The sequence below is a fragment of the Mobula birostris genome, chromosome 10 (assembly GCF_030028105.1).
Source record: "Mobula birostris isolate sMobBir1 chromosome 10, sMobBir1.hap1, whole genome shotgun sequence".
NCBI classification, from domain to species: domain Eukaryota; kingdom Metazoa; phylum Chordata; class Chondrichthyes; order Myliobatiformes; family Myliobatidae; genus Mobula; species Mobula birostris.
The window spans coordinates 13,302,047-13,329,369 of NC_092379.1; the positions used below are offsets into that span (position 1 = coordinate 13,302,047).

General features: G+C 41.2%; 1 protein-coding gene across 5 annotated transcripts in view; it reads left to right on the forward strand.

The window, feature by feature from the left end:
• Positions 1–27,323, forward strand: part of LOC140204440 (cation channel sperm-associated auxiliary subunit gamma-like) — a 176,679-nt gene that overhangs the window by 45,757 nt on the left and 103,599 nt on the right. For all 5 annotated transcript variants that reach the window (XR_011887612.1, XM_072271161.1, XM_072271159.1 and 2 more), the window contains exons 10-13: positions 2,077–2,142; positions 3,138–3,257; positions 5,532–5,582; positions 18,277–18,403. Coding sequence is in view for 4 of the 5 variants with exons in the window: in XM_072271161.1 (XP_072127262.1) it covers positions 2,077–2,142; positions 3,138–3,257; positions 5,532–5,582; positions 18,277–18,403 (364 nt within the window). In the remaining variant the exon portion in view is untranslated. The remainder of the gene's footprint in view (positions 1–2,076; positions 2,143–3,137; positions 3,258–5,531; positions 5,583–18,276; positions 18,404–27,323) is intronic.

Below are 27,323 nucleotides of genomic sequence, written 5' to 3' on the forward strand. Positions count from 1 at the left end.
GGAAGGCAATGAAGTAACTTGAATGTTTGCTTGTGGGATGAGGTACTATGGCTTTAACATTACTCCCTTTTGAAATAATTTTGGAGGCTGAAAGCAACTGTTAGAGTTTGAATGGAGCGGACAGCATTAATGACAGGGATTGGAATCTCACAGTTATGTTACACATACCATATATTTTCTTAATATTGTTAGAGGTATTTCCTACTTGATCAAGTCTTTTTGATTTAATGCCAATGTTACTCTCTCTTTTCTGCACTTTAAAATAGTTTGCTGTTCAAGAAAAACGACAACGTCAGAATAGCAATGTTATTTCAGCAAAATTACCAAAATTGGGAATGGCAAAAAAAACCCACCCGTCTTAATTGTCCTGACAGACACACTGTGATATGTAGAGACTGGAGCCAAATTGAACTGTCATTTTGTCTAATTTTTTTGTTCTTTGCCTTTATTGTAATTTTCCTTTTAAATGTATATGTAATCCTCTCCTGAAAGTTACTGTTATTATCTATAGCTACTGTCAAGTAATGTTTTGCAAAACGTAACCATTGCTTTATGACTCTTGTGGTTTCATTAATTTGTCAAAATCACTTGTGATCTTGAGTACCTTTATCAACTCCCCATTTTCCGGCTACAGAACAATCACAGTTACTGTGAATTCCTCACTTAATTCAAGTCACTTATCAATGGAAAGAGCTAAGTAATGTATCTACTCTTAAAGCCAATTTCAAGCGGTTTTCTTGAATATGACCATATAAATGTCAAGGAAATGTATTTATTAAGACAAACAAGAGTCTCGGCCCAAGACGTTGACTGTTTACTCTTTTCCATAGTTGTTGCCTGGCCTACTGCATTCCTCCAGCATTTTATGTGTGTTATATTTACTGTGATACTGCACGTAATAGGCCTTCTGGCCTTTTGAGCTGTGCCATCCAGCATCATCTGATTTAATCCTAACCTAATCATGGGTCAATTTACAATGGCCAATTGACCTACCAACTAGTAAGTCTTTGGACTGTGGGTTGAAACTGGAGCACCCAGAGGAATCCACACAGTCATGGGGAGAACGTACAAACTCCTTAGAAACAGTGGCAGGAAATGAACCTGGCTTGCTGGTACTGTAAACCACTACACTATGTGCTGCCTCAAACTTTCTTTTATATATTGGGCATTGAACTCATGAACTCTACTCCACTACTTTTTAAAATTTTTATTTTTGCATTACTTATTTAATTTAATTAGTTAGTATATGTGTACATGTGTATATATATATGTGTGTGTGTGTGTGTGTGTAAGTCACTGATTTTTCTCTAATATTACGTATTGCATTGTACTGTTGCTGCCAAGACAACAAACTTCACAACATATGCTGGTGATATTAAACCTGATTCTGATGGAATACTTACTTAAATGATTATTTAGCTTTGGGGATTTAACATTTTTACTGTCACTCATTTTTGGGGTACTCTTCTGTTTTTGTGGGTGTCTGCAAAGAACAATTTCAGGTTGTATATCATATGCATTCTCTGATATTAAATGGAAGTATTGAACTATTGAAAATGAGACTTGGTCAAAGAAGGAAGTACTTGATGGCTTAAGATGTGGATTTAGCTTCTGGAAAGAGTTGGTGTGAAAAGATTTAGAAAGGGAATTCCAGATTTTGGAGCCCTAAGTGGTTAAAGGCACGGGTATAACTAATATGACAAATGGAGAAGAAGTTCCAAATCAGAACAAAATTGAAAGATGGGGAATTACATGGATTCCATGAGAGATTTTAACATTTTTGTTTAAAATGTGGCACCGACTGGAGAAACAAACTAATTACACTTCTACTTGATAGCCAAATGGGATAGAGTATAGACAGCAGACTTTAGGATGAAATGAATTTTCAGTTGCGAGGCTATCAGGAAAGTAGTGAAGATGTCGGGGTCTGAGCTGTGACTGTGACTTAGCATGTGACTATTCTGTTTTATATTGTTTATTTATAGCCACGTCAATAAAGTTGCATCTTTTGGGGATGCTTCATTAATTTTGTGATTGTGAATTACTAACCTATTTAACTTGTGCTTTTTCTTTCAGATGGAGAAGTGTATTTTAAATCATTGTTGAATTCTCAGGGCAATACAGTGTGCAGTGTACTGCGACGTAAGATATTGAAAGGAAACTAGATTATTTTTTATTGCAAGCTATTACATAATCATGCTATGTTTTGTTGGTAGTATCATTTTGACAACCATGTCTAATGGATTTAGAGAGCCTCGAGAACTCATTAATTGTTTTGACTCAAAGAAAGTTTGGTGGGGGGGGGGAATGAAGTGTTTTACCTAGAAAGCCTATCTGTATCTGCATAAAAGAGACATTGCACCTTCTCCAGCTCCTCACAGGGCAATGGAACTGGCAGCTGTAGTGACTGAGATCCAGGCATGCATTCAGTCTGGACAGTTTTGCCAAAAGTTGCTCTGAATCTGTGAGCTCTGGATTTTTCAAATCAGCCAGCAGCTGACCTATGCCTTTTAAGCACAGTTTGGCACACTTCCTTGCATTAAGGACAGAACTCTCCTAATCTGTAGGAAGTCAATTTGTTTATGGCCGATCTTCTGTCTTAGTTTCCATTCTCTCCATCTGTCCTTTGATCCCAGACATCTAGCCATGACTTGTAAACATGATAAATTTCAACTTCAAATACTATCTCCTACCAACTGCTCTCCCTGCCACTTTCACTACCACTCTTCCATTTTGTATAAATACCCTATCTTGGTCGGTCCATTAACACTCCCTGAGAGATGGGAGGTACCAATATGTCTCTTTTGCTGTTAGAGTAATAGTACTAGAAATTTTAAGAGGGATATTTATCCCTGTCAAATTCCCTCCATAAGCAAAAGACTGACGAGAGTAAACTTGGATAATTGTCACGGTTGTTTGATTGCACTCCTCCCAGTGTTGGCCTGAACTTGCTTTTTAAATATTCCCTTGTTGAGAAGGGAAAACTCTCGATTTTTGATATGAAAATCTTGTTTCCCTATACCATACAAAGAGCAGTTTGTAAATAGATGTCCTTTATCATGGGCTCGTTGTTGTACCAATAAAACTGTCTTGCAAACTTAGTAAGCACCAACAAGTTGATTGTGATTTTCTTCCAGGCGATTGCCTTGTGCTCTGGGCTGCTTTGGATCGATATAAGAATGCTGCTGTCCTTTTGGTTGAGGGCATAGTAACAGACTATCAACCTGCTTCATATTTCCTGATATATTATTATTTTGGTATGTATGTTATAACAAAGATTTTGATTTTTTGAAAATTGTATTACAATGAAATTATAATATTTTACTCGCATGAGGGGGACTGCTCTTGTCAAGCCCATTGGCTGTAAGAAAACATTTTAATTTTAGAATGGCTTTCCGTTCTATCCCTGTATCATAATTTCTGGAGCCTGGCAAGGATCTATCTTCACCCCATCCTATATATCATCTGAATACTGGCCATCAAAGGTATCACCTGAAAAACGATAGATTTAATTTGTATGTTTTACTTCATCACTGTGTCTCTACCTCTTCCATCAGTCACTCTATTGTTCAATGGTTCAATTATTCTATATAATCTCAGAGAATGTATGCAGTATACAACCTGAAATTCTTACTCTGACAGAAAAAATGTTACACCTAAAGCCCCCCCCAACCACCTCCCATGCATAAGCAGCAGCAAAGCATCAACCCCCCCCCCCACTTGTTCCAGCAGGAAGCATCAGCCCCCCTCACCAAGTGCCATGCAAGGCCTCAAAGAGACCATGATCTAGTGGCCATCAAAAAAACTACATGCCACAAGATTTACCTCTCTCACTCTCTCTCTCTCACACACACACACACACACTCTCTCTCACTCTCTGTCGCTCTCACACTCTCTCTCTCTCTCACACTCTCTCACTAATGAGGGAGAGAGGTATCATTCCTTCAACAGAGAGAGGGTAGACCACCAGCTCGCTGTTTCGATGTCTGCAGCTTTGCCTTATTTCAAATTTCTCTGCCAAGAGGGAGAGGGAGAGACTGACATACATATATATACATACATAAATATGAAGGGACTAAGTAAATTGGCAATGTAAGATCTGGTAATGAACTTCAACTTCCCTTCCCTGAACTGTTTAAAATCAATAGCTTTGTGTTCCTCTATTTGTAAGTTAAGAAACATTAAATAGCATTAAACATTAAAAACAATAAATAGCAACAAAGAGCAGGGGCAGGCAATGTGTTGAGGCTGCATGTCTTGGTAACAGGTATCAGTTGCAGATGTAGGCTGCTTGAGGAACTCCACACAAAGTCGTCAAGCTTCATACACTGCGGCACATTAGGGAGGGGAAGAATAACCTGATGCTATGTTTCAGAAGGCAGTCACACCCCTTAGAATAACTGCATAAACTCAGTCGGTACTCGGGGACAAGAATGTGTGACTGAGAGAGAGGTAGGTAGAGGGGTTCAGAAGATAGTGTTGAAGGAGCCTCGGCCTGTGAACCTGCCTAACAGGATTGAGTTTCTACCTCCCTGTCTGGATGAGAGTAACCTATTCATAGCACCATGGTTCAGGGTTCCATTGAACCGAGGGTGGGGAGGAGAAAGTAAAGAGAAATGTTGTTATAATTGGATACACTTCTCCATCAACAAGATTGAGAGTCTTGATGGCTGTGTTACTTGCATGGTGGCAGGCTTCAGGATCTCATTTGCTCTACAGAGGAACTTGGAGTGGGAGGGAAAACATCCAGTTGTCATTGTCCCTGTGGACCAGAGATATAGGTAGTGAAAAGTAAGAATTTCTGCTGAGGGAATATGAGCAGCTAGGGACTAAATTAAAAGGTCAAAGCAAAAAGGTAATCACCTCTAGATTATTACACGAGCCACAAACATGTTAGCACAGAGTCAACAGATGAAAGAGACAAATGTGAGGTAAATTTGTGGCTAAAAGTTGGATGAGGGAGAAGTGTTTGACTTCATAAGACATTGATACCAGTACTGGGGAAGGATGAAATGTCCATGGTGAGCAGGGTCAAGGATAACCCCAAGATATTTTATACTTAATAAGAAAAATTGTCAGGCCTTGGGGATTTATCCACCCTAATTTGCCTCAAGACACCAAGTACCCCCTCTGTAATACGGTTCATGACCCCACTACTGTTTTGCCTTAACTGTATAGACACTCTGTCCATCTTCCAAGATGTCCCCTAATATCTCCCTTATATTTTTTGTTCTATGTATGGATAATAGTGCTGATGTTGAAGGGGACTAATTTTGTTCCTTGCTATCCTTTTGCTGTTAATATATTTGTAGAAGCCCCTGAGATTCTCCTTCACCTTGTCCCCTGGAGCAACCTAATGTCTTCTTTTAGCTTTCCTGATTTTCATAAATATGGGCATTTATGGTGCCCAAAAATGGAAAAAAAATCTGATCCTTTTTCATTAGAGGTCAATAGATGTTAAATAAATGTGACTGATGTTTCATTTTTGTCTTTTTTAAAATAAATATTTCTTCCTCACTTGTGTCCTCCAGAAACAGCAAATTTCATGATGCATTATGAACTTCCTCTGTATATTCCCAAAGGTATGGACTTGTATTGTATACTGTTATAAATTTACATAGATATTTATTTATATGTTTCTATAAAGTGCAAAAGTTTTACTTAATTGACATAAAATTAAAGCTATATAAGATTTTGTAATTTTACAATATTTGCTTCTGACCAACCAGATAAATTCATTATCAGTTAATCATCTCTGATGCCTTTTACAAATTTACTCACTAAGTGTATTGAAATAACAACATTCATCTTAACATTTTAAAAACTTAATTTGGCACGGGTTCTAAATTCATTGTGCCTATGTTGAAATTCAAGTTCCTGAGTTAATGTCTGCTACCTCTTTCCTCATACGCAAGACAATTGTACTATATTTTAGGTTCAAATTCTGAGGCTGCATCCTCTCCCGATCCCTTCACATGTGCGGTCATAGGTGTACTGTAGTGTATAAATCATGAGGTATCATTGTCAGCCAAAAATTAAATGATTCACATGAAATGTGCAGCTGATGCAGACATAAGACGTAGAAACATAGAAAATAGGTGCAGGAGTAGGCCATTCGGCCCTTTGAACCTGTACCACCATTCAGTATGATCATGGCTGATCATCCAACTCAGAACCCTGTACCTGCCTTCTCTCCATACCCCCTGATTCCTTTAGCCACAAGGGCCATATCTAACTCCCTCTTAAATATAGCCAATGAACTGGCCTCAACTGTTTCCTCTGGCAGAGAATTCCACGGATTCACCACTCTCTGTGTGAAGAAGTTTTTCCTAATCTCGGTCCTAAAAGGCTTCCCTTTTATCCTCAGACTGTGACCCCTCATTCTGGACTTCCCCAACATCGGGAACAATCTTCCTGCATCTAGCCTGTCCAATTCCTTTAGAATTTTATATGCTACAAGGTGCGTTGGTGGCCAAAGTAAATGGTAGAGGAAATTCTCCGCTTTATACTACATGAAACTTAAGGATGGAAATTCTGAGAATATTTGTTGTAATAATAGTAGTTTTAATGTGTAAGAATCAGGGAAAGATCTGCTGTGTGAAATTTTGTATGAGATTAATGTTAAGTAGTGTTAATATTGATCCCGTAAAAACTCAATGGCTGAATAGCATAGCTGTCTGTGAAACCAAATTTGAAAGATTCAGAATCCTCTAAGTAGAGGTTTTCTTTCTCTTTCAGTCCTAAATGGTCATCTCTTTATTCAGAGCTTGTGACCTATAATCCTAGATACTTTACTGTAGTGAAACACAACTTCTTAGTAATCTTGCAACACACACAAAATGCTGGTGGAACGCAGCAGGCCAGGTTTTGTGTGTGTTGCTTGAATTTCCAGCATCTGCAGATTTCCTCGTGTTTGCGTTTTTAGTAATCTTTCCTGTTAAGCTACCTACAACTTCCCTTTTGTCATTGTGTTTCGCTCTCATCCTTCTGCATTCAGTGGCCACTTTATTAGATATCCCCTGTACCTAATATCGTGGTCACTGAGTGTACGCTCTGTCTGCCAGAGAAAGCAGGATCTCCCAGTGGCCACACATTTTAATTCCACATCCCATTCCCATTCTGACATGTCAATCCACGGCCTCCTCTACTGTAAAGATGAAGCCACACTCAGGTTGGAGGAACAACACCTTGTATTCCGTCTGGGTAGCTTCCAACCTGATGGCATGAACATCGACTTCTCTAACTTCCACTAATGCCCCACCTCCCCCTCGTACCCCATCCGTTATTTATTTTTATACACACATTCTTTCTCTCACTCTCCTTTTTCTCCCTCTGTCCCTCTGACTATACCCCTTGCCCATCCTCTGGGTTCCCCTGCCCCTTGTCTTTTTCCCCGGACCTCCTGTCCCATGATCCTCTCATATCCCTTTTGCCAATCACCTGTCCAGCTTTTGGCTCCATCCCTCCCCCTCCTGTCTTCTCCTATCATTTTGGATCTCCCCCTCCCCCTCCCACTTTCAAATCTCTTACTATCTCTTCCTTCAGTTAGTCCCGACGAAGGGTCTCGGCCCGAAACGTCGACTGTACCTCTTCCTAGAGATGCTGCCTGGCCTGCTGCATTCACCAGCAACTTTGAGTTGTGTTGTGTACTTGTGGTGTTCTGTTGCTGTAGCCCACTCATTTCAAAGTTCGACGTGTTGTGTGTTCAGAGATGCTCTTTTGCACACCACTATTGCAATATGTGGTTATGTGAGTTACCGTCACCTTCCTGTCAACTTGAATCAGCCATTCTCCTCTGATCTCCCTCATAAAAAAGGAAATTTTGCTCACAGAACTGCTGGTCACTAGGTATTTTTTGCATCATTCTCTATAAACTCTGGAGACTGTTGTGCATGAAAATCCCTGGAGATCAGCAGTTTCTGAGTTATTCAAGCCTCAAACCAACCTCCTTGACACCCACAATCATTGCATGATCAAAACCACTTAGGTCACACTTCTTCTCCATTCTAGCTTTGTCTGAACCTCTTGACCATGCCTGCATGCTTTTATGAATAGAGTTGTTGCCACGTGAGTTGTTGATTGGATATTTGCATTAACAAGCAGGTGTACCTAATTAAATGACCTCTGAGTGTAAACAGCAAAATTCTCCATTTCCCTGCTGAACATGACCTCCCATTTCATGAACCAAACTACGAACTTTTGATTCACTTCTAATACATACATGCAGTTATGTAGAGAGCCCTAAATGCGATATAAAATTTCAGGTGTGGACTCACTGAAGACACATAGAACTGCAACAAAGATACCTTGGTTTTATAGTCCTTTTCCCTTACAATAAAAGGTAATATGCAAATTGATTCAACTTGCTTACTGATTGCTAATTGATCTTGTTATCTTCCTAATATTGGCATTTAATGGAAACTCAACTCTAATATTATACCATCACCTTCCCTTCTTGGGCCTCTTCTACTTTCAGTATTGTGAAAGTACTGTTCTTTTTTAGATATTCCTGTTCACTCATCCATCTCCACCAATTACCACCTGTTTTCCCACAACTCTAACTACAGGCAATACAACGTGAGCCTCTTCCTCCCTACCGTTCAAAAATGCACCTTTTCTGTATGAAGTACTATCTTAACTGTACATCTTTCACTTTTATATACCTCATCCACAGCTTTTAATAATTATCTCTTTTACTTCAGAGTTGATTTTGAAGCATCAATTTATGTGCTTAATCTGAACTTCTATTCACCTGTGGCCATAATTTTGTCTCACTCCCATTCTGATCTTGATTAGTGAGGGTGAACCTTTGTACTAAATAAAAATACTGTGGATGTTGTTTCTGGAGCAATAAGATCTTGGGGACTAACACCTCACACTTGCCTTTGTCAGTCGGCATTGAACACAAGAGCTGGGACATTGTATAAGAGATATTGGTGTATTTTGTGTGCACTTTTGGTCACTAAGCTATAGGAAGGAAGTCATTAAGTTGGAAAGGGTGTAGAAAGGACTCAAGGTTGTTACGGGGACTGGAGGGCTTGAGCTATGAGGAGAGACTGGATAGAGTAGTACTTTCTTTGCTGGGGTATAGGAGGCTGAGGGGCTTGTAAAAATCATGAGGGGAATAGATGAAAAAAGGTCACTTTTTTCTCTCAGGATAATGAAGTCTAAACCTAGAGAGCTTGGGTTTAAGGTGAGAGGGAAAATATTTAAAGGAGACCTGAGGAACAAGTTTTCACATTGAGGGTGGTGGGTGTATGGGACAAGCTGCCAGAAGGAGTGTTATAAGGCGGATGCAACTACTATGTTTAAAAGCCATTTAAATATGTACATTGATAGGACAAGTTCAGAGGGACGTGGCCCAAACGCTGGCATATAGGATTAGCTCAGCTAGGCAACTTGATTTGCTGTACAAGTTGGACACAAATAACTTTTTAACTCTATAACTATTTGACTAGGTAGATTATATGCTTTTAGACTCAACTGAGTTAATTAGTTTTAGATAATCAGTATATCCAGTAATCAGTGTTGGGCTCGTGGCCAAATGGTTAAGGCATTGGACTAGCGACCTGAAGGTTGTGAGTTCGAGCCCCAGCCAAGGCAAGGCACTTAATCACACATTGCTCTGTGACGACACCAGTGCCAAGCTGTATGGGTCCTAATGCCCTTCCCTTGGACAACATTGGTGTTGTGGAGAGGGGAGACTTGCAGCATGGGCAACTGCTGGTCTTCCATACAACCTTGCCCAGGCCTGCACCCTGGAGAGTGAAGACTTTCCAGGCGCAGGTCCATAACCTTGCAAGACTAACGGATGCCTTTAAATAAATTAAATATCCAGCATTTGGATTTCCAATTTCCACAGCCCACTAAACATCTGTCCAGTAGCTTTGAGTAATTATTCTTTTGCAGTGCTTCCATATCTTTTGTCACTTTTTGTCACTGGACTGTCATGCCAGTATTACTCACCTTTCGTGCCTTGCACTCTGTCACGGACCTCCTGTTTTCTTCGCTGCTTTACTTCTGTATTGAAAAGTTATCTTCAACTTTTCCCCACTCGGTAAAGATAATCAAGCAGACTGATCCTGAATCTGAGCAGCACACACAAAGTGCTGGAGGAACTCAGCAGATCAGGCAGCATCTATGGAAAAGAGTACAGTCAACGTTTCGGGCCGAGACCCTTCAGCAAGGGTGGAGAGAAAAAAAAGATGAGGCATTGAGTTGAAAGGTGGGGGAGGGGAGAGAGATGAGTGAAACCGGGGGGGGGGCGGGGGGGAGGGGAAGGGCTGAAGTAAAGAGCTGGGAAGTTGATTGGTGAAAGAGATACAGGTCTGGAGAAGGAGGAACCTAATAGGAGAAGACTAAAGGCCATGGAAGAAAAAAAGTGCAGAGCACCAGAGGGAGGCAATGGGCAGACAGGGAGATAAGTTGAGAGAGGAAAAGGGAATGGGGAATGGTGAAGGACGGGGGGTGGGGGTGCCATTACTGGAAGTTCGAGAAATCGATGCTCATGCCATTAAGTTGGAGGCTACTCAGATGGAGTATGAGGTGTTGTTCCTCCAACCTGAATATGGCTTCATCATGACAGTAGAGGAGCCCATGGATAGACACATTGGAATGGGAATGAGAAGCAGAATTAAAATGTGTGGCCACTGGGAGATCCTGCTTTTTCTGGCGGACAGAGCGTAGGTGCTCCGTGAAGCGGTCTCTCAATGTATGTTGGGTTTCACCGATATACAGGAGGCCACACCGGGAGCACTGAACACAGTAAATGACTACAACAGACTCACAGGTGAAGTGTTGCCTCACCTAGAAGGACTGTTTAGATCTCTGGATGGTAGTGAGGGAGGAGGCGTAGAGGCAAGTGTAGCACTTGTTCCGCTTGCAAAGATAAGTGCCAGGAGGGAGGTCAGTGGTGAGGGATGAATGGACAACGGAGTCACGTAGGGAGCGATCCCTGCAGAAAACAGAAAGTTGGGGGGGGGGTGGGGAGAGAAAGATGTGCTTGATGGTGGGATCCTGTTGGAGATGGCAAAATTTGGGGAGAATTATGTGCTGGAAGATGAGAGGAACCCTATCCCTTGTTGGGTGGTGGGAGGATGAGGTGAGAGCAGATGTGCGTGAAATAGAAGAGATGTGGTTAAGGGCAGCGTTGATGGTGGAGGAAGGGAAGCCCCTGTTCTGGAATGAAAAGCCTCATCCTGAGAGCAGATCCGGTGAAGACGGAGGAATTAAAAGAAGGGAATGGCATTTTTACAAGTAACAGGGTGGGTTGAGGTCTAGTCCAAGTAGCTGTGAGCATCCATGGCTTTATAATAGACATCAGTAGATAAGCTGAGTCCTGAGATAGAGACAGAGAGATCAAGAAAGGGGAGGGAGGTGTCGAAAGTGGACCAGGTAAATTTGAGGGGAGGGTGGAAGTTGGAAGCGATGTGGATGAAGTCGATGAGCTCCGATTGGGTGCAGGAAGCAGCACCGATGTAGTCATCGATATAGCATAGGAAAAGTGGGGGTGGTCACCTGTGTGGGCTTGTAACATAGACTGTCTCACATAGCCAACAAAGATGCAAGCATAGCTGGGACCCATGGGAGTGCCCATGGCTACACCTTTTGTTGGAGCTAAAGGAGAAATTATTAAGGGTGAGGACAAGTTCCACTAGACGGAGGAGAGTGGTGGTGGAGGGGAACTGATTGGGTCTGGTGTCCAGAAAGAAACGGAGAACTTTGAGGCCTTTCTGGTGGGGGATGGAGGTGTATAGAGACTGGACATCCATGTTGAATATAAGATGATGGGGTCAGGGAACCTGAAATCATTGAAAAGATCCAGAGTGTGTGAAGTGACAATGGATATAGGTAGGAAAAGACTGAACTAGGGTGATCAAACAGAATCGAGGTATGCAGATATGAGTTTAGTGGGGCAGGAACAAGCTGAAACAATGGGTCTACCTGGAAAAGCAGGTTTGTGAATCTTGGGAAGGAGGTAGAATTGGAGGTTGCGGGAACTATGAGGTTGATGGCAGTGGATGGGTGATCCCCAGAGCTAATAAGGTCAGTGATGGTATGGGAAGCAATGGCCTGGTGCTCCTTAGTGGGGTTGTGTTCGAGGGGTAAGTAAGAAAGGGTGTTGGAGAGTTGTTGCTCGGCCTCAGCAAGGTAGAGGTCAGTATGCCAGACTATTACAGCACCACCCTTATCTGTGGGCTTGATGTCTCTGTAACATTTAGCTTTTGCAAGATATGATGGGTAAACTCCCAATTTATTATTAAAAACTGGGAATTATCAATCATTAAATTAGACTTGATCCATTATGTAGGAGTTGGCTATCCTTTCTACCATTTTTGAAGTAAAATAGAAATGAATTGATTTATTTGAAGTACAAGTCATGGAATAGCCATGCTTTCATGATTAATATGGTTTTATGGTCCAAGCAGTTGAAATTTGACTGAGATCCTTCTTCAGGAAGGAGAAAGACAGCAGAATATGTTGGGAAGTCTATGGTTGTGCACTTTGGTAGAAGAAATAAAAGGGCTTATCGTATTAAGACCATTTGATGACTCTGGACCTGTATACAGTAGAATTCAGAAGAATGAGGGGTGACCTATCAATTGAAAGCTATCAAATGGTGAAAAGCCTTGATAGAGTGGATGTGGAGAGGATGCTTCCTATGGTGGAAACAACCAGAGGTCACAACCTCAGAATAGAGGGCGTCCTGTTAGAACAGAGATGAGGAGGATTTCTTTAGCCAGAGAGTGGTAAGTCTGTAGAATTCTTTGCCACAGGCAGCTGTGGAGGCCAAGTCTTCACATAGATTTAAGGCAGAAGTTGATAGATTCTTGATTGGTCAGGGCATGAAGGGATGCGGGAGGAAGACAGGAGATTAGGGCTGAGAGGAAAATTGAATCAGCCATGATGAAATGGTGGAGCAGACTCGATGGGCCAAATGCCCTAATTATGCTCCTGTATCTTGTGGTTTTATTTGCTCCCAGTAATTTAGATTATTGAACTGCTATCTCCTGCTATACCTACGTCTTCAAACTATATTTGCCCAACACATTTAAAAATGTTAAAAAAGTTCCAGACACGTGAAAATCACAGAACTCTACAGCACAGGGATTGGTCCTGTTGTCCCACCTTATCTGTGTTGAACAAGTTGTATATCCACACTGATCCTATTTGCCTGTATTAGTCCTATGTTTCCGATCTAAGTAGCAGTCCTTTTAACATATATAATCATATCTGCTTCCACTACCTCCTCTGGCAGCTTGTTCCAGATAGTTGCCACTCTCTGTGTGAAAAACATACCCCTCAGATCTCTTTTAAATTTTCTCTCTTTTTTCCTTAAACTTGTGCTTCCAAGTCTAGGTTCATCTTCTCTGAGCCAAAAAAAATCTGACTAACCATTCTATTTGTGCCCCTCCTAATTTTATAAACCTCTACAAGGTCACTCCTCAGCCTTCTATGTTTCACTGGGAGTAAACCCAGCCTATCCAAGTGCCCCTGGCAACTAGAGCCCTCAATTACAAGCAACTTCTGAGAGAACCACTTTTGTACTCTCACTATTGCTACCACATATTTCCAGTAGTATGGCAAACAAAATTAAACACAGTACTGCAAATGTGGACCAACCAAAGTTTTGTACAATTGCAACATGACATACCAGCTCTTGTACTCAATGTCATAGCCTGCCACCAGCCTAATTAACTTTTCAGCTGATCCATGTCCCACTATATCCTTAAACAATTTTCTTTGCTATATTTGGCTCTGGTTTTCCTGTTTCCTGCAAACTTACTAATCAGTCCACCTACATTCTCAACCAAGCCTTCTATAGAAGATCTGAGCACAGATCCTTGTAGTACACCACTTGTTCCAGATTTCCGGTCTGTAAAGCACCAGTCCACCACTCCCCTCTGCCTCCTATTGCCCAGCCAATGGTGAATCTGATTCTCTGGTATCATGGCTCAGATTCTTTGTGTCTTAACTTTCTGGACCTACTTACTCTGTGGGACAAAAATTGTGGATACAACTCAGTCGATCATGGGTTAGGCTCTCCCCACCACTGAGTACACCTACACGGAGCACCGTCACAGGAAAGCAGCATCCATCCTCAGGGTCCCCCCACCACCCAAGACATGCTCTCATCTTGCTGCTGCCATCAGGAAGGAAGTACAGGAGCCTCAAGACCCACACCACCAGGTTCAGGAATAGTTATTGCCCCTCAACCATCAGGCTCTTGAACCAAAGGGGAATAACTTCACTTGACTTCACTTGCCCCATCACTGAACTGTACCTACACTTTCAATGACCCTTTATCTCATGTTCTCGATATTTATTGCTTATTTATTTATTATTATTATTTCCTTCTTTTTATATTTATTATGCTATGGATTTACTGATCATGCCCACAAGAAAATGAATTTCAGGGTGCTATACGATGACATACGTGTATTTTGACAATAAATTTACTTTAAACTTTGATATAAACCACAGCTGCCCTTATCAATTTTTCGAGTCATTTTTTCAAACACCAGTCAGATATGTGAGACATGATCTCTTCCTTGTACAAACTGTGCTGACTCCTAATCAATCCATGCCTTTCCAAGTGATCATAAGACCATAAGATATAGAAGCAGAAGTAGGCCATTGGCCCATCGAGTCTGCTCCGCCATTCAATCATGTGCTGATCCAATTCTTCCAGTTATCCCCACTTCCTTGCTTTCTCCCCATAACTTTGATGCCCTGGCTAATCAAAAACCTATCTACCTCTGCCTTAAATGCACCCAATGACTTGACATCCATAGCTGCTCGTGGCAACAAATTCCACAGATTTACCACCCTCTGACTAAAGTACAAACGTTTGTAATTTCTTGGCATCTCTGTTCTAAATGGAGGTCCTTCAATCTTGAAGTCATGCCCCCTTGTCCTGGACTCCCCTACCATGGGAAATAACTTTGCCATATCTAATCTGTTCAGGCCTCTTAACATTCGGAATGTTTCTATAAGATCCCCCCCTCGTTCTCCTGAATACAGCCCAGGAGCTGCCAGACGTTCCTCATATGGTAACCCTTTCATTCCTGGAATCATTCTTGTGAATCTTCTCTGAACCCTCTCCAATGTCGGTATATCCTTTCTAAAATAAGGAGCCCAAAACTGTACACAATACTCTAGGTATGGTCTCACATGTGCCTTATAGAGCCTCAATATCACATCCCTGCTCTTGTATTCTATACCTCTAGAAATGAATGCCAACATTGCATTTGCCTTCTTCATCACCGACTCAAACTGAAGTTTAACCTTTAGGGTATCCTGCACAAGGATTCCCAAGTCCCTTTGCACCTCTGCATTTTGAATTCTCTCCCCATCTAAATAATAGTCCGCCCATTTATTTCTTCCACAAAAGTGCATGACCAGACACTTTCCAACATTGTATTTCATTTGCTACTTATTTACCCATTCCCCTAAGCTATTTAAGTCTCTAATACTATTACTCCACCTATCTTTGTATCATCAGCAAATTTAGCCACAAATCCATTAATCCGCTGGTCCAAATCATTGACATACATTGTAAAAAGCAGTGGTCCCAACACCGACCCCTGTGGAACTCCACTGGTAACCGGCAGCCAGCCAGAATAGGATCCCTTTATTCCCGCTCTCTGTTTTCTACCAATCAGCCAATGCTCCACCCATGCTAGTAACTTCCCTGTAATTCCATGGGATCTTATCTTGCTAAGCAGCCTAATGTGCGGCACCTTGTCAATGGCCTTCTGAAAATCCAAGTACACCACATCCACTGCATCTCTTTTATCTACCCTGCTTGTAATTTCCTCAAAAAACTGCAGTAGGTTCGTCAGGGAAGATTTTCCTTTCAGGAAACGATGCTGACTTTAGCCTATCTTGTCATGTTCCTCCAGATACTCCATAATCATATCCCTAACAATCGATTCCAACAACCTCCCAACCACTGATGTCAGGCTAACAGGCCTATAGTTTCCTTTCTGCTGCCTCCCACCCTTCTTAAATAGCAGAGTAACATTTGCAATTTTCCAGTCATCCGATACAATGCCAGAATCTATCAGTTCTTAAAAGATCATTATTAGTGCCTTTGCAATCTCTCCAGCTACTTCCTTCAGAACCCAAGGGTGCATTCCATCAGGTCCAGGAGATGTATCCACCCTCAGACTATTAAGCTTCCTGAGCACCTTCTCAGTTGTAATTTTCACTGCACATACTTCACTTCCCTGACACTCTTAAATGTCCGGTATACTGCAGATGTCTTCCACTGTGACTACCATTGCAAAATATGCATTCAGTTCCTCTGCCATCTCTGCGTCTCTCATTACAATATCTCCAGCATCATTTTCTATTGGTCCCATATCTACCCTCAACTCCCTTTTACTCTTTATATACTTAAAAATGCTTTTTGTATCTTCTTTGATATTATTGCCACCTTCCTTTCATAATTCATCTTTTCCTTCCTAATGACCTACTGCAAGCTTTTAAAAGCTTCCCAATCCCCTATCTTGCCACGAGCTTTGGCTTCCTTGTATGCCCTCTCTTTTGCTTTTACTTTGGCTCTAACTTCATTTGTCAGCCACGGTAGCGGCCTTCTTCCATTTCAAAATTTCTTCTTATTTGGAGTATATCTGTCTTGCACGTCCTTCATTTTTCACAGAAGCTCCAGCCATTGCTGCTCTGCTGTCCTTCCTGCTAGTGTCTCTTTCCAGTCAACCTTGGCCAGTTCCCCTCTCATGGCATTGTAATTTCCTTTATTCCGCTAAAATACTGATACATCCAAATTTAGTTTCTCCTTCTCAAATTTCAAAGTGAACTCGATCATATTGTGATCACTGTTCCCTAAGGGTTCCCTAACCTTAGGCTCTCTTATCACCTCTGGATCATTGCACAACACCCAATCCAGCACAGCTGATCCCCTAGTGGGCTCAACAACAAGCTGTTCTAAAAATCCATCCCTGAGGCATTCTACAAATTCTCTCTCTTGAGGTCCAATACTGGCCTGGTTTTCCCAATCTACTTTCATGTTAAAATCCCCAACGATTACCATGACATTGCTCTTCTGACGTGCCTTTTCTCCCTCCTGCTGTAATTTGTAATCCACAACCCGGCTGCTGTTTGGAGGCCTGTATACAACTGCAATTCAGGTCCTTTTATCCTTGCCATTTCTTAACTCAACCCATAGAGACTCTACACCTTCCGATGTCATCCCTTTCTAATGATTTTATATTATTTCTTATACACAGGGCTGCACCACCCCTTCTGCCTACTAAACTATCTTTCCGATATACCATATATACCTTGGACGATCAGCTCCCAATGGCAGCCACCCTTTAGCCAAGTTTCAGAGATGGCCACAACGTCATACTTGCCAACCTGTAGCTGAATTTCAAGATCGTCCATTTTATTTCTTTTGCTGCGTGCTCAAATATAACATTTTCAGTTCAGTATTTGTTGTTTTCTGTTTTCACTGCAGCACACCTCTATTGCCCTGTAACTCATCCTACTGGCTGTGATTATGCCTCATCTCCTGCCTGTCCTTTCTATCATTTCTGAAGCCCTATCACTCCAGTTCCCATCCCCCTGCCAAATTAGCTTAAACCCTCCTGAACAGCTCTATTAAACCTGTCTGCGAGGTTTAATATAAACCCTGCTCCTCAGAATCTTCAACAACTTTTTTGCTACAAATGTAAGGCTCACTGGCTTGTAGTTTCCATCTGAAGCAGAAACAATGTTGAGTATCAGGCATTGTTTGCCTGGTTGGGCCAATAATTTGAAAATTCTGCTAAAGGAGCTTTTGAGGAAAACTTCCTAGTTGATATAACTGTATTTGCCCTGCAGGCAGTTTCATTTGCTTATTCTGGTATTTCTTAGCAATGCATCTGGATATAATTTCATAGCTCATTTTCTGATGGTATTAGGTAATAGAAGCAAAATTTGAGACCAAGCATCTATACCGTCTTTCTTGAGAAAAGTGAAAATTGGACAACTGGCTTTTGCAAGTTAGCACTCATAATTCTCCAAAGAGAAAATGAAGGATCCTGAGATCTATATGTTCATCCTTGATTGACTTCTCATTGAGTAAGATCCCAGGATATGTGCAAAGTCTTATTGTTATAGATTTCACTTTGCATAATATTATGCTGTTGTGAGCAAAGGTTGTGATTTAGATGGCTGATTCTAAAGTTCATTAATTATCGAATAATCTTGAACTAATGCTTATCTCATCTCTCATCTCTTCTCACCCCAATCCCATCTCCCTTTCTACAGAGAAGCAAGATTTCGTTTTACTTGTAGGCACTGAAGAGTACTCCAATACTCCGTTAAAGCCAGTGGGTGTTACACTTAGTCATGTGAATTCAATGGCCTACCTGTGGGGAAACTTTTTATTTAGCAGGTAATATACAGTATGTATCCTTTTTTATGTTGCTTTGAATTCAATCACTGAAGTACCATCATCCACATCAATAAATGATGTCGAAATATATTTGTAATTCCTGTGTATTTTTCATGTTTCTGCATTGGACCACCATAAGATATAGGAGCAGAATTAGGTCTTTTGGCCCATTGAGTTTGCTCTGTCATTTCATCATGGCTGATCGATTTTCCTGTCAGTCCCCAATCTCCTGCCTTCTCCCCATATCCCTTCATGTCCTGACCAATCAAAAATCTATCAACCTCTGCCTTAAATATACATAAAGACTTGGCCTTCACAACTGCATGTGGCAAAGGATTTCACAGATTCACTACTCCCTGGCTTAAAAAATAATTCCTCCTCATCTCCATGCTAAAAGGATGCCACTTAAGACATAGAGTAAGACCTGTATAACACATATGAGCAGGATTAGGCCATTTAGATCATTGAGTTTTCTCTACAATTCCATTATGGCTGATTTATTATCCCTCACAACCCAATTCTCCTGCCTTCTCCCTGAAACCTTTGTGATTAATCACAAACCTATCAACTTCCACTTTAAATATACCCAGTGACTTGGCTTGGAATGATTATGCTTCTCTTAAAGGATATAAATGTTGCCGTTGCTTCTTTTCCCATCAATTCAGAGCAACACACACAAGATACTGGCACAACTCAGTAGGTCAAGCAGTGTCTATAGAAAGGAATAAACGGTTGATGTTTTGGGCTGAAACTCTTCATCAGGGCAAGAAAGGACTGAGGAAGAAATTAAAATAATAAAATTAAATAAATTGCATTTGTTTTAATTTAGATGCTTATTTTAACTTGTTAAACTTTTTGACTGTTTAAAGAAAAACTAGCTTGTGTGGAACAATGACTAACAGAATCAACAAACTCATTCGTAAGGCCAGTGATGTTGTGGGGATAGAACTGGACTCTCTGACGGTGGTGTCTGAAAAGAGGATGCTGTATAAGTTGCGTGCCATCTTGGTCAATGTCTCCCATCCACTACATAATGTACTGGGTGGGCACAGGAGTACATTCGGCCAGAGACTCATTCCTCCAAGATGCAGCACAGAGCGTAATAGGAAGTCATTCCTGCCTGTGGCCATCAAACTTTACAACTCCTCCCTTGGAGGGTCAGACACCCTGAGCTGAGAGGCTGGTCCTGGACTTATTTCATAATGTACATATTACTATTTAGCTATTTATGGTTCTATTACTATTTATTATTTATGGTGCAACTGTAACGAAAACCAATTTCCCCCGGGATCAATAAAGTATGACTATGACTATGACTATGGAAAGCAAACTTCGAGAGGAACTCAGCATTGAATTAGCACATGTGGAGCGAATGTGCTATTACTGCAGAGATGTTGCATTTATATCTTCTCATCCTTTGGGCATCAGTTTGAATGTTTGGATTGTTGGTGAAGTAGTAGAGAGTTGGCTTGTATCAGAAAGAGATACAAACTAACTCTCTACTACTTCACCAACAATCTCAAGTTCAATGAGGAAAAACACATACATTTTTTGATTACGGGAAGTCACTTTGTGTCAACTACCCGTTTTTATGACCTAAGCAGTCATAATTTGTATCTGCTCGAGGGGAAGCTATGGGTTTTATTGACATTATTTAGATAGACTGTGGAATTGGCCCTTCGAGCCACGCTGCTCAGCAATTCCGGATTTAATCCTAGCTTAATCACAGGACAATTTGCAACAACCAATTCACCTACCAGCGGGTACATCTTTGGATTGTGGGAGGAAACCGGAGCACCAGGAAGTCACAGAGAGAATGTACAGTCTCCCTGCAGAAGTGCTGGGAATTGAACTTGGATTGCCTGTACTGTAAAGCGTTGTGCTACCCACCATGCTAGGGTGTCCCCATATTTAAATTTGGCATATATTAGGAAATCAGTGGATGTGTTTATTATTTTGTCTTCCTCATAGAATATTGGTTCATTTTCATAGCTAGAAGGTAAGCTACCAGTACCAATTATTTCACTTTTCGAAGCTTGCTGTTTGGAAGAATTGAAAATCGGCCAGATTTACTGCTTCTTAATACTAACATGCAGTAATTAAAGGGCAAATAATTAAAGATTGAGCAGTTTCAAGTTCCTGGGTGTCAAGATCTCTGAGGATCTAATCCGGTCCCAAAATATTGATGCACTTATAAAGAAGGCAAGACAGTGACTATACTTTATTAGGAGATTGAAAAGCTTTGGTATGTCAACAAATACACTCAAAAACTTGTATAGATGTATTGTGGAGAGCATTCCTACAGGCTGCATCACTGTCTGGTATGGGGGGGCTACTGCACAGGACTGAAAGAAGCTGCAGAGGGTTGTAAATTTAGTCGGCTCCACCTTGGGTACTAGCCCACAAAGTACCCAGGACATCTTCAGGGAGCGGTGTCTCAGAAAGGCAGCGTCCATTATTAAGGACCTCCAGCACCCAGGGCATGCCCTTTTCTCACTGTTACCATCAGGTAGGAGATACAGAAGCCTGAAGGCACACATTCAGCGATTCAGGAACAGCTTCATCCCCTCTGCCATCTGATTCCTAAATGGACGTGGAACTTGTGAACACTACCTCACTTTTTCAATATATATTCTATTTTTTTCACACAATTTTTAATCAATATATGTACTGTAGTTGATTTACTTTATTTATTTTTTACTTTTATTATTTTTTATTTTTTCCCCTTATTTATTTATTTATTTATTTATTTATTTTCTTCTTCTTCTTCTATATTATGTATTGCATTGAACTGGGGCTAAGTTAACAAGTTTCACGACACATGCCGGTGATTATAAACTTGATTCTGATTCTGAAACAGAGCTCTCAATCCTGATAAAATACTGAGCCAATGGTCAAATGACTATTCCTAGAGTTTCATGCCATCATTTGTGGGGCCAGCAAGAGCCAAGGAACAGATTCACTTTCCATCCATAAATGGATACTGAAAAATCACCCTCTGTATCTCAGCAATACTGGCATAAGTTAGCAAATACCTGTTGGAAATCATTCATTTTACAAACGAAACAACTACATGTATGGCCAGTGACCTGGAGTGTGGGGGCAGTCTTTTTCAGTGGTGGAGACCATCATTTATGGTGGAAGGATCCTGCAGCGTCTGGTGGGGAGGCTGTTCTCCCTGGGGAGAATATGCAAGAATGGACAGTGTACAACGAGAGCCCAGCCATTGGGTTTAGTGCACCATTATTGCTTAATAAAACTAGAATATATTGCAGTTGAATACCTGCTTGCTCTTAATGTAGTTGCTTTCACACCACCAAAAATGGTGGAGTTTAATGTGTTTCTGTTGGTTGGATCTAGCTTTCTGATCTACTGGTTTAAGAATCACTCCCTGCCCCCTCCCACCACTCCAAAGCCCAGATCTCAGGCTCTCAGTGAAAATGAGTCATATTTGTTTAATATATTAAATGTATGTAAAATTTGTCTAATAGTGATTATAGTATGTCAGTTATATTCCAGCAAGCAGAACGAAAACAGTAAATATGATTCCGAATTAGTAACGTTTTTGAACTCATGACGTTGAAGTTCAGAGTTCAGTTCCGGCATCCTCTATAAGAAGTTTTATGTTTATACCGAGAGCGTGTGGATTTCTTCTGAGTTCTCTGGTTTCCTCCCACAGTTCAATGGCATACCAGTTAATAGACTATTTGATCATTGTAAATTGTCCTGTGATTAGGCAAGGGTTAAACTAGGTGAGTTGTTGGGCAGTGTGGTTTATTGGGCTGGGAAGGGCTTGTATGGTACTGTATCTCCCTAAACAAAATAAAAACCTTACTAACCACAAGTGTCCAAGATTGGTCATGGTTGAGCCAAAATGTTAATGGTTAAGATGAAAAAAGACCAGACGTAAGCCATCAAAATGAAATGTAATGTGTTTCATGTCCAGTTGTGTTCTTGAGTGGCAAGGGTTTTAATTGCCAAAAGAGGTTCAGTCGCAGAAATATAAAGGACAATATAAAAACATGAAAGTATATAAAAATAAAAAACACTTACCTGTGTCTTTGTGAAAATACAAAGATGTTAGGAGAAAGGAATGGGAAAATTTACAAGAGGTATCAAATTTAACTCAAAATATCTTGTCAGGAGGAGTGTGTGTCATGAAAATGAGATGCATACCGCAATGTTTTTATACATTTCACATTCCCCAACTTCTTTGAAAAATAGAGCATTATTGCTAAGTACGTGTTTGTTTTGTGGCTAGAAAACTCTGAAGATTGTGCTCTTTAGTATTGGACCCAGTGAAAAGTCTGAAACTAGTAATATTCTTGTTTCAAATTCTCATCACATCTTCCTTTCACTTCTTGCAGAATCTTCTTTTATTTAGATGTGAAAATGTTGGGTACGTGCCACTTTTACTTCCCATCATTTTGTTTTTTTTTACAACAAACTTAACTTTATTTCACAAAAACAAGAGAATCTGTTGATGCTGGAAATCCAAAGCAACACACATACAATGCTGGAAGAACTCAGCAGGCCAGGCAGCACCGATGGAAAAGAGAGTTGAAGTTTCAGGCAGAGACCCTTCATCAGGACTGGGTGATTTGGTTATCACTCCTGTCTTTTTTCAGGATAGCAGCATTTGGGTACCCATTACACCAGTGCTTGTTACTAGCAAGTCCAAACTGCTGTCATTATGCTGATAACTCCATTTCGCAACTAAACCTTCCATTGTTTGTTCATTAAAGCAATGAAGGAGATTGAACCACCGAGACTCCATTTCACCGATTAAGGCTTGTGTTGTTTATGCTCTGTATTTTTCATCCGATCTTTTTCATTTTTGTGTACGGGGAGGGGGATTTGGGGGTTGATGTCCCTGTTGCCTTTTTGTTTGTTTTTTTTTTCTGTAGGAGAAGCTTTTGCATAGTCAATGAAACATAGGCAGACGTCTTTTTGTACCTGGATGGCTTGTTCACAGATCATCCGTAGCATGAAAATTGCATTTCTGGTTCCAGTGTTTTCCACAAAGCCACATTGTTCTTTACTGATTTCTGGTTTTATACAGCGCCTTGCTCTTATCATGATTACTCTGAGAATAATTTTTGCCATGTGGCTCATCAGGCTTATTGTACGATGTAACTCACATTCTGTTGCTCCCTCTTTCTTTGGAAGTGTGACGAACACTGATTTACTTGAACATCCGATAATGTGTGATCAAGATCGGAAATACAAACATTAAACAAGTCAACAAATTCAAATATTTTGGCAGCCTAATAACAATTGATGGCAGGTGCAACACAGATATCAAATACAGAATAGCAATGGTGAAAGAAGCTTTCCAAAAAATGAAGACCATATTAACAGACAGAAAGATGAGCACACACACTAAAAACAGAATACTACAGTGCTACATTTATTCTATCCTGACTTATGGAAGTGAATCCTGGACCATTTCGCCAGCAATGGAAAAGAGACTAGAAGCAGCTGAATTATGGTTCTACAGGAGAGTGTTAAAAATATCACGGACCACACACACATCGAATGAAGAAGTTCTCAGAAGAGCCCAGGCAGTTTGATCACTCATACCAACAATAAGATAAAGACAACTCAGATTCCTAGGGACTCATCATGCAGAAAGGTGAACTAGAAAAACTCATACTCTCTGGAAAGTTCGAGGGGAGCAAACCTAGAGGAAGACCTCAGCTTATGTACATCAAAAGCATAGCCAGGTGGCTACACATCGAGGAAATGGAAGTCATCCAAAAAACGAAGGATAGATCTATATGGAAAACCATGGTCACCAAAGTCCGCATCGGATATGGTACCTAGACAGACAGACAGACAGTAGGAGAGGGTTGGTGGTTTTTCTGCTGTTCTTTCTTGGTTTTGTGTCTATCTGGAGAAAAAAGAATTTCAGAGTTGTATACTTTGATAACAAATGAACCTTTGAACCTTTGAACCTTTGAATGCCTGAAGCCAGGTCCTTAACGTTCAGAGCTATTTGTGACTTTTTCCCCCCCAAAGGGTATCTGTACGCAGGACTGGTCAGCAACTGTCAGCAGGCTGGATGGAGAAAGAGGTGTTTCCCAGTGGAGGTTGGTTGTAGGGGATTTGCAGCCCGTTCTTTAGCTAGAGCCTTGAGCAGTTTGGGCATCGAGGGAGAGAGGAAGAGCTGAGCCATCTGCAGTACCACCGATGCGGCAGAGAGGGCATCAAGATGGATGTGGCTCAAAAGAGGGGAGCCATGGAGTCGTAAGTAGCTAGCCATCTGGACTCAAGCTGGGGTCTGATCAGCCCCAGCTGGGTCACCTGGAGAAGGTTGTATGATGTTGAAAGACCCGAAATACCCGATGATTCCAGGAACATCACTGAAGATGTGTCCAGAAGCATCAGTAGACGTATGTACACAACAGTAATCTGTTCCATCAAAAGTGATTAGCCTTCCTTCAGTTATGCTAGGGACTGGTGTATCAGTAAGTATGATATAAATAGGCAGGAATTACAGCAACATCCAGCATAAATAATTGATATTTCTATGGAATGTGACATACGTTTGGTTGGGAATAGTTATTTTATGCTACATCTTGATTTTATATTTGGTCAGAAAGTCACTGCTATACTGAGCAGGAGGGGAGGCAAGAAATGGAGCTGTTGATGAATGAGGATTTTGAAAACTAATTTAGTGCAAGGAAGCATTGCTGACAAAGTCTCTAAATGCATTTGGCAGAGTAGTGGTGAGTTATCTCTTCGAACTGCTGCAAACCATCTCATAAGAGAACTCCAGCATTGTTGAAAGAAAAGAAGTTCTAATATTTACACTTAGTGACACTGGATGAATATGGTTACCTGGACATTGATTGCATTCACTGTTCATGGGTAAAATATGTGGCTGTGTAGACACCATTTAGTTCCCTGCCAATGGAATACTAAGTTGATGGTTTATTCTCGAGTGGGATGTGACTGAGACCTCACCCAATTTCTGCATCTCTCAGTTCTTTACCGTGTAGTATTCTTCAACAATGTGAATGTGACAACCACGAAACAGCAGTACTTTGGCTTCTGTGAAGGGAAAAGGTTGCATGGAAGAAGGAGGTAACTCCTTAATCACTCAAAATGATGTGAAGTTTTACTCAGTAAGATACCTAGCTTACTGCCCATTAGTTGGCCGGTGGTGTGTCATCAGTATCAGACTTCGAGGCGAGTAGTCTCGGGTTCGAATCCGGCCGGCTCCTTGCATACTTTCCATCCGTGCTGGGTTGAGTGTCGAGCTAGCAACTTGGCCTTGTAAAAACAGACAAATGCTAAGGAAATGGGAAAAAATGCTGCTCGATATGCCACCAGAGGTGAAAAGGAACAACAACTACTGCCCATTACGCCACGGGCATTTTTGTAGTAATGAAGGTCCTCCATCTGTGGCGGTGTTCAGGGCTTCCTTCGTCATGTCAGTAGCTCGGTTTTCACTACTGTCAGTCATGCAAGCCTTGGTGGAGACTCAGGAATACTGTCACACTCAGATGTAGAAGGATTCTTTATTGCTGTTTCTGTAACAATTTTGTTTTACCAGTCATGGTTGTTAGCCCTGAGCTGAACCCCCAAACCTGCAGGATCGGTGGACCACTCTTGGTCTGGCCTCTACCCTTTGACCTGTTTGGCATGGGCGACCCTACCAAGAGCCAAAGCATAAAACTCTGACTCCAGCCAACGTAGATCTCCATGTCATTGAGGCACACAAGCCTTCAAACCATGACAAGATTTTTGTCCTCTTGGAGGCAATAGGGTACATGGTAGGACAAATTTTGTGTGTTAGGGGCCCAGGAGAACCATTAAGTCCAACATGAGAAGGATCTTGTATAAGGTAGCTATACAGTGGACTCTGAACAAAATCTGGAGGAAATTTCATGATCTCACAAGATATATCAAGGTGAACTGAACAACATGTTTATACTTGCAGAGTGCAGATTCCTAGAGAAAGTGTTTTCAGTGTGGAGTTCTGCATTCTTTATGTGAAATACCACTCATTCGGTAAACAGAGATAATGAAGCAAACCATTAAATTAATTACAAACACAAGAAATTGTCAGTCTGTTGCCTCTTCTACTGCAGTGATGAGGCCACACTCAGTTTGGAAGAGCAGCACTTTATATTCTGTCTGCGTAGCCTCCAATCTGATGGCATGAACATTGATTTTGCAAACTTCCAGTAATTGCCTCCCCCTTCACCATTTCCCATTCCCATTAGTCTCTCTCACCTTATCTCCTTTCCTGCCCATCACCTCCCCCCGATGCTCCTCCTCCTTCCCTTTCTTCCATGGTCTTCTGTCCTCTCCTATCAGATTCCCCCTTCTCCAGCCCTTTATCTCTTTCACCAATCAACTTCCCAACTCTTTACTTCACCCCCTCACCCTCTCCCGTTTTCACTTATCGCCTACCATGATGATGGTAGGAAGATGCTGGAATCAATTATAAAAGATGAAATGGCAGCATACCTGTATTTGGATAGCAGTAGCAGGATAGGTCCGAGTCAGCATGGATTTATGAAGGGGAAATCATGCTTGACTAATCTTCTGGAATTTTTTGAGAATGTGACTATGAAAAAGGACATGGGAAAGCCAGTGGATGTAGTGTACCTGGACTTACAGAAAGCCTTTAAGGTCCCACATAGGAGGTTAGTGGGCAAAATTAGAGCAAATGGTATTAGGGGTAGGGTACTGACATGGATAGAACATTGGTTGGCAGACAGGAAACAAAGAGTAGGGATTAATGGGTCCTTTTCAGAATGGCAGGCAGTGACTAGTGGGGTACCGCAAGGCTCCATGCTGGGACCGCAGCTATTTACAATATACATTAATAATTTAGATGAAGGGTTTAAAAGTAACATTAGCAAATTTACAGATGACACAAAGCAGTGTGAAATGTGAGAAGGAT